General features: G+C 40.1%; 2 protein-coding genes across 2 annotated transcripts; both read left to right on the forward strand.

The window, feature by feature from the left end:
• The first annotated feature begins 396 nt into the window (after window positions 1-396).
• On the forward strand, window positions 397-3,555 carry LOC123143230 (uncharacterized). The gene is made up of 9 exons (XM_044562075.1): window positions 397-613; window positions 845-871; window positions 1,030-1,109; window positions 1,492-1,564; window positions 1,778-1,835; window positions 2,274-2,328; window positions 2,920-2,944; window positions 3,102-3,193; window positions 3,302-3,555. The coding sequence occupies exons 1-9, from the start codon at window positions 482-484 to the stop codon at window positions 3,330-3,332; spliced, it is 573 nt and encodes a 190-aa protein (XP_044418010.1). The 5' UTR covers window positions 397-481; the 3' UTR covers window positions 3,333-3,555.
• Window positions 3,556-7,936: 4,381 nt separating this feature from the next.
• Window positions 7,937-10,751, forward strand: LOC123143231 (uncharacterized). The gene is made up of 2 exons (XM_044562076.1): window positions 7,937-9,202; window positions 10,478-10,751. The coding sequence occupies exons 1-2, from the start codon at window positions 8,007-8,009 to the stop codon at window positions 10,488-10,490; spliced, it is 1,209 nt and encodes a 402-aa protein (XP_044418011.1). The 5' UTR covers window positions 7,937-8,006; the 3' UTR covers window positions 10,491-10,751.
• The last annotated feature ends 2,166 nt before the right edge of the window (window positions 10,752-12,917 follow it).

Below are 12,917 nucleotides of genomic sequence, written 5' to 3' on the forward strand. Positions count from 1 at the left end.
GTGCGTGCAAGTGTTGAAAAGTAAAAGGTTGATTGGTTGGATGAGCTTGATGACGTAGATAACTTGCATGTGCATTTAAATGTGAGGTGGCATATGCGGTACATATATTATGAGGTGGATATGTGATAAATAAGACAGTGTGGATGAATTTTTTAGATATATAAAATTCGAATTTCTTTTCTTAATAACTTGTTCAGTCTGTCCTTAAAGAAAATTCTCAGCTCACTGTATTTTTCTTTTCAAAAAGGGTGGGATCTGCCACTGCATGTGTGATGACAGGTGGGCCCGGACTCACATATAAGTAAATAAAGTAAGTAAATTGGTCAAGGAGGTCCAGAAGGTTCTGTGGGAGCGGAGTGGGAGCTGCAGGGACGTATTTAAAGATGTGCCGGACCTGGGGGTCAAATCTGCAAAAGGACCAAACTCACGCGACGAGGAAGAAAGAAGCGGAGACCGGAGATCGAGATCGCCGGTGGGAGAGATGGAGCCGAGACGAGCGATCCACCGCAGATCCGGCGCGCTCCTGCTCTTCTTCGCCGTTCTATTCGCGGCGGCCGCCGGCGCCTCCGCCTCCGCCATCGGCGACAAGTGCGCCGCCTGCAAAGCCGTCGCGGTGAGCTCGTCTCCTCTGCCTTCCGTCCTCCTCTCAGTTCCTAGCTTCCAAGGTTTCCATCTTTCATCTATACCGCTCGCCGCTAAGACATCTTCCGGAGATGGACGGAGCCCTGGATCCTCATGGATTTAGTGCAGACGTGGTAGACTTCTGAAAGTTTCAGCGGTCTGTGTCTCGGAGGCACATTGTAGTAGCAGAAGATCTGATGTGTCGTTCGGTCTTGTTTTGCAGGCTGAGCTCGAGATTGGAATATCAAGTGTAAGTAAAAATTCCCGTCTTTCGGTTCCCATTGTTTAGGTGCTTGATTTCTGCTAATATCATTTGCAGTGCTGATTTGGTGGTTATGTGTTTCTTCCAGTTTCTTGTTACCGGGACCATTTGTTGATTGTCATCTGTCCTGAATTCTCTTAATGCAGGAGAAACCAAGAAATCACTTGGACCTGCGTAACCGGTTAAATTCGAAAGGTCAGCGTGAGGGGAAGGTCATCGATTACAGGTATATCATCTAATACTGCACTACCCCTCTGCTGTTCAATGGTTAAACTGCGGTAAAAAAGAGCATATTCGGCTACAACAGTACAGATTACAGTAACGTGCATTCTAACAATATTGGAACATCAAATGGACACAATGTGATGCAGAGGAATACTGACAATTCACCATACATTTGCTAATGCTACCTCTATACCTTAATATAAGACGTTTTTGCAGTTCAAAAACATCTTATATTAAGGTACAGAGGTAGTACTAAACATTACATGGACACTTTTTGTTCATCTTGGGTGCATCTCGCCACTTGCATAATAAATTATGGACATAGTTTTTACCTCTCTTTTTATTTGTATTGGTATGTCCTTGATTCTGTACATGTGATGCAGAGTTAGCGAGCTTCGGATCGTAGAACTTCTGGATGACCTGTGTGATAAGATGCAAGACTATACGCTGCAGAAGGTATAAAATGAAGCTACACAACTGTTTAGGAATTCTGTTACTGCACACTGCCATCTTCTTCAGGCTAAACCTTTTTTCAACATATTAAGTCGTGTCGGATATGTGGATATAGTATAATCAAGTTATCCCTCTAGTATTGAACTGTTGATCTGTTCTGTATAATTGAGGACCTGCCAAAGCATTTTAGTCATCTAATAAACTGACTGTGTGCAGTTGGAATCAGGCGAAAAAGAATGGGTGAAAGTAACAAACTGGAGCAGTTTTCAAACTGGTAAGTTCGGATATTTGGGGCACCTGTTTACTCGTTCGACTAGTTGTAAGTTATAATCATGGCATAAACACTGAAGAGCCATGGCCTGTATGTACTCCATTGTTGTGCTTTATCTCTGGAAATGCGGCAAGCCCTAGATTAGAACTCTATATCCCAGTGCTTGCTGTGATAGACTTATTACAAGGATCCCAGACTCAGCGATGCAATACAATCATGCGGGACATCATTGAGAGATAGTCTTCCGTTATAGTAAAACAAGAGTTAATATCTATTACAAGAAAATCAACTTGTGGATGCATTTAAGCTAAATAACAAGCAAATGATAACTGCTGCTCTGTATTTGATTGCTCTCATTGTGATATAATGATTATAGGCTGTAAAGAATTGTGACTTTGTAGTTACTAATTGTGTACTCATTGTCTGATAATTTGTGTGTAGATAAGAAAGCTGCGGCACGAGCATACTCCAAAAATCTATCCAGTTACTGTGGAAGGTACAGTGCGGTTTTAAGTACTTCAGAGAATTGGACTGATGGAAAATAGAGTTTATTTCTCTTAAATATGCTACAAAATTTTGTATGTACCAGCCTAGACTTACTAGTTAACTTGGGCAAAAAAGTAATTTCTCTTTCCCCCCTTTAAGTTTTTATTACCTATGTTCTGTTTGCTGGATTTAACATATTATATATAGCATAGCCATCATCTTGTTAGTGAAGTGTGTAAAAGGCGCTCATCTTTATTCAGTAAAACCTTGTAACTGACAAACAGTGTGTCGGGCGTGTAGCTTTGTTTCCAACGATCCCTTGTAACCCCATTAAGTCTGGACGGAGCTGTGATGTAGCCTTAATAAAGCTCTCAGCTTCATGTCAAAAAAAAAAATTTGAAGAACAGAGTTTTTTCTATTTGTATAAGGTCAAATTTGCTTGTAATAGGTGCTTAGTTTGGCAAAGAATTAGACTGCTTTAGAAATGCAAATTTAACAATTGTCTAAAGATGATATTACCTTTCTTGGCTTTTGAAGAATTGTGTTCGCTATTGAATAATTGAACTACTGGGCGTGCTGACAAAGTTCACTTATGGCGCAGGTTACTGGAGGAAACTGAGGACAAGGTATGCATTACCCTCCAGACAGTATTTTTGTAGATTTTTGCTAATAGCATATGATTTTTTTCACTTATTTGGTAGCTGTGTTTTGTTTTCTAACTACGAAGATCTGTAAATTGTTTGCCACAAGGCCTAATGTAGGTTATTATTGTTTCTGTTGCAGCTTTCTGAGTGGATAAAAACAAGCTCGGCAGAATCCGGGAACGTGAGCCAGGCCCTTTGCCAGGATATTAGCAAACACTGTCAGTCCACAAGGTATATGTTGTTCAGCGTATATACGAATCAGCTGATTCGCGCCCTTTGCACTTGCTCGAACTGGTTAACGTTTTCTCATTGTTTCCTTCTCCTTCCTGCCATCTCCAGTACTACGGCCCCGGTCGACGATGAACTATAACAGCACGTGTTAGCTCCCCATATTTACTCGATAAAGGAAAGCAGATGAATGCCTGAGAAGCGTCAAGGAAGAAGTTCCAGTAGGATATGAGGCTGCGATGTCTTAGTGTCTGCATTTTTACACACTCGCATTGTTGTCTTAAAAGGGACTTGCAGTTTTTCACATATGATTACTACTGATGTATTGAAAACATTCAAACTTTGAGGAATTTCTGCATACTGAATTACAGTTAGCAGCATGGTATGATTCGCTGGACTAATCTGAATTCTTATAATGTCTTGTTGAAAAGAAGATGGATGCTTTGTGATACTATAAATATAAAACGAAAGGCGCATTTTTTTCGATAAAGATAAAGTATCGAGAATGAAGCTTTCATTATGTACATGCTAGATCAACTAGTGCGTGTGCTAACCAACAGACAAGGCGCCACTTGATCCCTTAATGAGATGAATTTACTTTTTGATCGATCTAGTATTGAGGGAGATTTAGGAAATATATATGCCAGAGTGGGATTTTGCCCTCTGTTCTTCTATTTTAATCAGCCCTTTTTTTGTTATAATGTCAACCATCTGCTATACTTGTTTAACATAAATGTACAAATCTTCTTGGTGCACAAACCAAAGTATTCTAATGTCCGTACACTGCTACTTACGCTAACAGCGAGCTTTGAGAGTAATTAAGCGTCTACCTGCTGTCATTCGCCTAAGAGTGCATCCAACATTCCGCTAACTTTTGCTAAATAATTCGAATAGCTTATTACCTTAGCGCACGATGGTGCAACTCATTAACAAGACCAGCAAAAAAGACGCACGACCGTGCATGTTTTTATCCCCTGCATTGCAGCCTTGCAGGAGCATCTATTGAAATCGGATTTTAAAATCATTGCTTAAAGGCCAACCTTCTACAGCTACATGGCATGAGGCCGTTGCTCGCATATGCGCAAGCATGTGCACGCTGACTGGTATTTCAATATGAAATTACTTCTCTGAAATATATGAAACTGATATTTCTCATATGTGTAACTTGTTATTTTCATTGTGATCTGTATTGAAATAGTTGTTGAAATATAAATTGAAATTGTTTGTATCACATTTGGAATAATCAATTTCAATTCTTTTGAGAAAATATAAAATTGGAATAGCTGAAATAACATTTTAAAGTAATAGAATTTTTTATGTCACCCATTTGAAATAATCAGTTTCACTTTTTTGTGGTGTGCGAGATTGGTATATATAAAATAAATGTTGTTCAAAATTCAAAATTGTTACATGAAATTGATATTTCTCATATGTGTAACTTGTTATTGCGGTGTGATCTGTATTGAAATAGTTGTTGGAATAAAAATAAAAATTGTTTGTGTTGCTTTTGGAATAATCAATTTCTTTTTTTTTGGAGAAAATCTGAAATTGGAATAGTTGAAATAAACTTTTAGATATATTGGAATAGTTGATGTCACCCGTTTGAAGTAATCAATTTTTTTTATCTGCGAGATTGGAATATATGAAATAAATGTTGTTCAAAATTCAAAATTATTACATGAAACTAATGTTTCTCATATGTGTAAGTTATTATTGCAGTGTGGTCTATATTGAAATAGTTGATAAAATATAAATTGAAATTGTTTGTGTAACTTTTGGAATAATAAATTTCATTTTTTTAGAAAATCTGAAATTGGAATAGTTTAAATAACATTTTAAATAAATTGGAATTGTTGATGTCACCCATTTGAGATACTCAGTTATTTTTTGTGATGTGCGAGATTGGGATATATGAAATAAGTATTTTTCAAAATTCAAAAATGTTACATGAAACTGATATTTCTCATATGTGCAACTTGTTATCGTAGTGTGGTCTGTATTGAAATAGTTGTTGAAATATAAATTGAAATTGTTTGTATCGCTTTTGGAATAATCAATTTCAATTTTTTTGAGAAAATCTGGAATAGGAATAGTTGAAATCACCTTTTAAAGATATTGGAATTGTTGATGTCACCCATTTGAAATAATCAGTTTCACTTTTTTGTGATGTGCGAGATTGGAATATATGAAATAAATGTTGTTCAAAACTCAAAATTGTTACATGAAACTGATATTTCTCATATGTGTAACTTGTTTATTGCAATGCATATGTATTGAAATAGTTGTTGAAATAAAAATTGGAATTGTTTGTGCCGCTTTTGGAATAATCAATTTCAAAAAATTGAGAAATTTTGAAATTGGAATAGTTGAAATCAACTTTTAAAGATATTGGAATACTTGATGTCACCCATTTGAAATAATCAGTTTCACTTTCTTATGGTGTGTGAGATTGGAATATATGAACTAAATGGTTGAATTTCTTTTTTGAAAGTGTTGAAATGAACTTTTAAAAAATTCGAATTAGTTTTTTAAAAGAGTTAAAATTCATTTATTTGAAGAAGAAAATGATATTGGTCTTTTTGGAATGTGTGGAATTGGTTTCTAAAAAAAGAAAACCAGTTTATGAAACTATTGAAATCAGCTTCTTGAAATGGCCGGAATCTGTTTTTTTGTAAACATGGTTTTTCAAATTGTGGAATCCGTTTTTAAAAATTTCAAAACTCTCGTAAATGAGCGAAGGTTTATTTGAAATGAATGGAATAATTTTAAAATTCAAATATGTGTTTTAAAATATTTCAAATCAGTTTAAAGTGAGAGAGGTTGATCCTTTGAAAAAATGAGCTGAAATCACTATGTATGTACGTTTGTACATGTGTAAAGTGAGAGACTTCTCAGGCGTAAGTGTAAAGCGAGGAGCATGGCTCAAATCACGTGGGTCGGGTCGAGCTGGTGGAATACAATGGCTTAAGTGAAGAAAAGAGTGAAATATAGAGATACATCATGTGACAGTTTTTGAATTGGCAGCATTCTATTGGTTGGCGATCCACCGCTATATAGCGGTTCTGGTCGAAAGCTCTTTGCGGATACCGACCCCGGCGAGTCTCGACAGAAGCACCCGGGTGAGCTCTGCCCGACAACTTCAAGGGCGCCGTAGTCATGTTCCCTTGGAAGTTCAGTCTAGCTCAGTCCTGATTCGGGAGGTTGCCCCCTGAATCCGAGGCGAGGGCTGGACAGTGGAGTAGTAAAACCACGAGCACGACTATAGGGACGACAATTTTCTGGCCGATCTACACACGATTGAATCAGTTGTTTGGATTGCATCATATTACTCCCTCTAAACGGTCTTATATTTCTTTACAGAGGAAGTACTAATCACCATCATTCTAAGTATGCATCGTCCCTCAATCGTTCATAGACCGACGTGTGCAGAACACTTAAATAAAACCACTCTGCATTCCATCACTTGCTAGACGAATTTGCCGGGACTTTGTGTTGGACAACTGAAATCCGGCGCCCCCAACTATAGACGGGTTGTTCTTGATAGGGCGGGGCTTAACTAAGAAGAGGGATTTCCACGAAGCAAAATGTGGTTCTAAAGCAAACTACATGCGTGACAGAGTGGCACTAGCGCTGGCACATGACTTTTTTTTAACAAAACGACCAAGGCTTTTACTGATCTATGAAGATGTTCATCAAAATTACATTAGGATCATGCGTCTTTTTACTTCCATGGGAGCCACATATTTGCTTCCATAAGAAACACAGTTGTGCCTCTCAAAAAAAAAATTATTTTCTTTCACGGGAGGCACAAATTTGCTTATGGTGAAAGTACATATTTGCTTATCATCGAGGCACATATTTGTTCTTGGAAAAGGAAAAAAATGTGTTTTCTTTTTTACTTTCACGGGAGGCACATATTTGCTTCTGTGATGTGCCTCTCGGAAAGCGAAAAAACATTAAAAAAATCTTCCATGAGATTTAGTTTGAAGATCTTGACAATAGAAATCCAATGGTGAAAACGGTTCGGAATTTGAACGCACGTTTAACGAAAAAAAAACCCATATTATGATAAATGATGTACATTTTTTTGCGGGGATAAATTACGTACATACAGTGCATTATTTATCAACTCCCGAGAAGGTGGACTACATATTATGCATTACTCCCTCCCTTCCAGTTTATTATAGGGCTCAAATCTCATCAACCAAAGCATTTTATGAGTGGAGGAATGTATCTCATACTTTACAAAACTATCCCAATTAAACTCATGCTTGGCCACTAGATGAGTAGGAACATCACATGCATTGGTGTGTTCCTTTTTAATTCTTACATGCAAAGATTTAATGCGCATTGAAAACTAAAAATGAGATGGAGATGAGCCCTATAAATTGGAAAAACAAAAAAGTTGGGATAAGCCTTATAAACCGGAAAGGAGGGAGTATTTGTCAACTCTTGAGAAGACGGAATGAGCTTTGCAAAGGTATCTTGTTTTTTTTAATAAAGACACCCAAATGGCATTCTAGATCTGATTAATATCGAGGAAAAGAAAGACCAGTACAAAGATAGACAACTGGATATAGTATGACCAGTACAAAAAATAAAATAAAATTAAAAAGCATACTAGTCTCTTCTTCCTCTGAATGTTTTGGATTTGTGCAGGAGTGATATGGCAATTCAGATTTTTTTCTTTTCTTTTTTGAAACATCTAAAATTGATTTGTTTGAAGTTGGTATCATAGGAGCACACCTCCGATACTCTCCGGATTTCGTCCACCTTGGTCGATCCCCTTTCTACACCCACGGAAAGCAACACAGAAATGGAGGGCGAGAGGCAGCCGCCGCCGGCGGCGGCGGCCGCCGTGTCCAAGGTGCTGGACGACGACGACCTCCTCGCAGAGATCCTCCTCCGCGTCGGCCTCCCCACGACCCTCGTCCGCGCCTCCCTCGTCTGCAAGCGCTGGCTGGCGCACGCCTCCGGCCGCGCCTTCCTCCGCCGTTTCCGCAAGCTCCACCCGCCCCGCCTCCTCGGCTTCTACGTCGAGGGCGACAGGGACGTCCCGGCCGACCCGCCGGCCTTCGTCCCGGTGCTGCCCCAGCCCGCAGAGCTCGCCGCCGTCGTCCGCCGCGCGAGCTTCAGCCTGGACGTCTACAGGGTCCTGCTGGCCCAGATCCACGACTGCCGGAACGGCAGCGTCTTCGTCCAGGTCGGGACCGAGGGCAGAGCGGTCATGAGGGTGCACACCCCGCTCTGCCCCCAGAGACGCGTCGCCTTCATCCCGCCGCTCCCGCGCCCTGCACTCCGGCCCCGTGGTCTCTGCAGCTTCACGCAGATCCTCTCCACGGAGGAAAGGGGCGGCCTTTCCTACCACTACCTGTACGTGGAGTCTACCGTGGACAAACCAGAAACCAGGCTGCACATATACGTGTTGCAAGATGGTCTCTGGCTCCCGCGTGCTCCCTTGGACATGCACCAACTCCCTCGTCCATTACTCCAGCCAAAACCCGTGCTCGTCGACACAAGAATTTACATGCCGGCGGGCCTGAGCGACATCATTGTCCTGGATTTGACGGCCTCGAGTTTCTCCACGATTCAACTCCCACGGGGCACCAAGCACGACGAGTGCGGCGGCACCACCATGCTGGCACGGTCTTATGATGCTTCCGGTGTGTATTTCGTCCTTGTCGAGGAGTTTCAGCTTCTCATCTGGCTCCACAAGGGGGGCAACTGGTCGCTGGTGGACACCATTTGTTTGCGTGAGATGTGTCCTGATTTCAGGACGTTAGGCTGCACGGTTGAGGATGAGGACAGTGATCTTATCATAAGACGGGCGGGGAACGATGCTGAGTTTGTGCTCTTGCAGATGGGCCGGTGTGCGCTCCACCTGGATACCAGGTGTAGGACACTGCGTAAGGTGTATGAGCAGACGGAAGAGCATCAATGTTTTGGTGATATCCATCCCTTTATGATGATCTGGCATCCCACATTCCCTGCACTCCGGCGTGATCATGCAAGGTTCGCCTTTTGGCCTTTAGATCATCTGTATGGTGCTCTTTGTTGAGGTTACACAGTTTTGCATTGTGCATCATCCATCGCATTGTTTGGCATGGATGCAGAATTGTGTTCGGGATATGATTGATTCCTTAGGACATTTTAACTATATTGCTGTACGATGATTTAAAATCAGTTGTGTACTATGGTCATATTACAGGGTGTTTACCTGTGATCATAATAGGGGACACTTCAGTAGCATGGGTGTCGCACGGAGGATTAGGGTGTCCCCTGCGTGTCCTCGTGGGTGCTTGATTGGCTAGTTGAGAAGGAAGATGCTGTTAGATGAGAGAAATTAGAGAGGTCGGTCATAGGGAAGGATGGAGGTGTATTTCTTGGTTGCTAAAAGATTGTAGAAAAACTTCTTTTAAATAGACAAACATGATGGAAACCGAAGGCAAATAATCTGCTTGGGTACAGAAGACTCTATTTACCTTTTACTTCCCTAGTGCTACTCAGATGACTATATATCCAAATGCAAAGCTTATCTCCCAGTATATTGTCATCCTTATGACAGCTTTTCATCGGTTTCAGCGAAACTAGTAGTCTTTTTTATGGACTCAAGACTAGTTATGCAATTACATTTGATAGTGTCGATTGCTAGACATATACTGAGGTTTCAGAGTACGGTGGGCAGACCACTCCATGGAATGGTTACTTTTCTAACGCTTGTGTTGGAATGGCATGCTTCAGAACTTGTTCTTCCCCTTATGCAGTCTCGTAATAGTACATCGCAGTGGTGCTGAAAAATGAATTTTTTTTTTGCTGTCTTAGCATGGACTGTCATCCTGTTGTGTCATGTTTTTTGAACTATCAAGAAGTCTTAAGTGCAAAACTGAAAAATGGACCTACAAAAGTATGAAACATGTTTTTTCAGAATGTTCATGTATAATAGAACAAATGTCCCATGTTTGTATGTTGAAGCATGCTGCATGCTATTGCTTAGAGGATTCTAAATTTCTTGAGTCAGATGTATTACAGTGAATATTTTCTTTCTAGTGGATAATACAAGTTGACAGCTGGTAATTTGTGCTTCTGTGTCATTTGTCCTTCTATGATCAGAGGTTTGTTTTTGTTTTACTGGACTGCAGACTGTACAATGCAAAGTTGCATGTCTGGGATGTGAAGCCATTTAACATCCTATTATTGTTGTACTAGCTACTTGTCTTTGTGTTCCATTTGGTATTCAGATACTTAATTATCTCCATGCTGACTTCTGTTTTGTTTCCTTTGAAACAGAGATGCAATGTGAAGAAGAAAGATACCAGGAAGCTCATGGGTGCTATCTATGTCGTGAGTGATCAGGGCAGCATCAAGGAAGAGCAGTAGTGGGCTGCATCTTGTCTAGTATGATAGACTGATAGCGTTCTAACTGTCTTTATTATAACCTTTACTTGATCAACTAATTACTTAATTAGGAATCAGGATGCTATTGCTATGTAACTGGAGCACGTACTCCTATGTGACTCGGATCTTTGTTATTGTTGGTATAATACTTCATGTATTCTGAGTAGTTATGTTGTCTGCTCTGCTTGTGTGTAAGTCTTGTGGTTCGACTACTAGCATGTTTGTTACTCATGGTATTTGGAGAAGTGTGTTCTTGTTCACAATTGCGAAATTTATTTCCCTTAGCAATGTGTTGCTCTAATCTAGCAGCAATGCTCTAATGCAGCAGCGAAGAAAGAGTTTCTTTGAGGCCACAGTCTGTATACTCTACATGGATGGTAAATGGATGAACATGTAGTTATGCAAAAAGAGATTCTTTGAGTAGATAACTGAATGTAGTTGTGCTGGTTCAGAGTATGGGAGGCCCCTGGTAAATGGATGAACAAGCAGCAGTATGCTCTTGCAAATGCATCCATCATACTACTAGCCAGAGGTAAGAGAATGGAGTGTTGATGAACTGAACTCAGTAGTAAAATTAATAATCTGAGACATATATGCATCTACGACATGTTGATGATGTTTAGGTGTTGATGCTTAAGCTGAAGATTAAGGGTGCAGAGTCCATTTGGCATATGGGATATGGACATGAACGCTTCAGACAAATTAATCGACAGAGATATATAGTAGTGGTAGCAGATTGAACAATGCTCTTGTGCTTGACATGGACAACAGAACATAATAAGAAGTTCTCTAAAAATGAACAAATGAGCATGGCTTAGCTTAATTAGCTGCGTGTTTTTCCCTTTTCGAGGGTGCCGATGTAATCCTTGTTATTACCACTGTACTACCAGCTAACTATAACATGAAGCTCTGTGGTGGCAATGTACTAATGAGATCACTGCAATTAATTATGCGATAGATCACACCCGGGCTCATACAACAAAAGCGCTGTACTTTATAGTGCAACCCATGATGCAGAAATGCTGGTCTCATTAACCAATCCAGATATTACATGACACCAACAAGAACTGCATGCTTAATAGAAATATTAATGATAGAAAAGGAGGATGATAATAATTCACTACTTGGAAAGCCTGATTTTTTTTTCATATTAGTATGTTTTGCTCAAAGAAAGGTTGTGTAAGTTGCCACAACAAACTGCTTTCACCGTATTCCATTTTGCAAACTATCAATGTTCTCTTGCGTACTGCAGCAAGCCAGATACTGCTCTTGTTTGATTTGTTGCTTTCTTCTATAAGGTAATCAATAGTATATATACTCTATATAGGACCTTCTTCAGACCTTTTTCCTTTGTTCTTGACTAGTGAAGGAGCCCTTCCTGTATAGATTCTTTCTGTATATGTTGTATGTGAAGGGAACCTCTGATAATTTGCTGTGTGATTTTCTCCTCAGCTTATCTTGCCCTTTGTGTCCTCTTTATCTTGCCGTTTGCAATAAACGTTTGGAGCCAAGCTATATTTGGTTTCCTGAACTGGGCAAAACCTGGCAATGTTCTAGTTTGCAGAAGTGCCCTGCAAAATCTGGGATTGTTGTTTCTTTTTCGACAGTGCGTGTGCGAGAGCCATGTTTTAGTTTGATGATGAAAAGTAGGGAAATTACCTTATCATGCACAATTGTGTGAAGCAACGTTTTGGTTTGCCAAAGTTTTACGCAAGATAATGTAAAACAACCTGGGTTACAAAGCTTGTTAAGAGCAACCTGACATACAATGGTTTTACGCGTCCAGGTGGGCATTCTTGCTATTGTGCTCCTGGAAAGATGCTTGCGCCAAGTATTAATTGTGTTTTCTCTTGCTCCTTTCAGAAGTTTCTTTCTCAGACCAGAAAATTTCCCTGCTGGTTCATCGCTTTGCAGAACCCGCAAGTTTTGGCATGGTGAGAACTTCCAAGGATCAAGTTAGTAGGAGTACACATGAGTTCCTTCAAGCAGTTTGAGGGCCAGCGAGAGGAGGTTCCAGATTGGTGCCTTGCAGACCCTACACATTCCACATATTTGTGATGTGTAAACCAGCAAACATCTTTCAAAACTCCAAAATGCAATATCCGATTCATTTTGATTTTTTATCAGCAAACCTAGATTGCGCATTATTGGCCCCAATAAGCTATTCAACACTAGAGATATATTGAAAATTAAAAACTTTCTGCCATGCATCAATTTCATTATCATATGAGCTACACTCGAAACATTTGAATTCTCAGGAGCAAGCTTAACATAGCATTAACCCCAAAACACAGGCAATCATACACAGAAACTGATCAGAGATACAAGGATA

The sequence above is a fragment of the Triticum aestivum genome, chromosome 6D, assembly GCF_018294505.1.
Source record: "Triticum aestivum cultivar Chinese Spring chromosome 6D, IWGSC CS RefSeq v2.1, whole genome shotgun sequence".
Taxonomy (NCBI): domain Eukaryota; kingdom Viridiplantae; phylum Streptophyta; class Magnoliopsida; order Poales; family Poaceae; genus Triticum; species Triticum aestivum.

What these genes read in the sequence shown, in the direction of transcription:
- LOC123143230 (XM_044562075.1), top strand. Translation starts at nt 482, where the DNA reads ATGGAGCCGAGACGAGCGATCCACCGCAGATCCGGCGCGCTCCTGCTC. An exon ending in CCGCCTGCAAAGCCGTCGCG is followed by an intron (nt 614 to 844) that starts GTGAGCTCGTCT and finishes CTTGTTTTGCAG; the next exon opens with GCTGAGCTCGAGATTGGAAT. An exon ending in CTATCCAGTTACTGTGGAAG is followed by an intron (nt 2,329 to 2,919) that starts GTACAGTGCGGT and finishes CTTATGGCGCAG; the next exon opens with GTTACTGGAGGAAACTGAGG.
- LOC123143231 (XM_044562076.1), top strand. Translation starts at nt 8,007, where the DNA reads ATGGAGGGCGAGAGGCAGCCGCCGCCGGCGGCGGCGGCCGCCGTGTCC.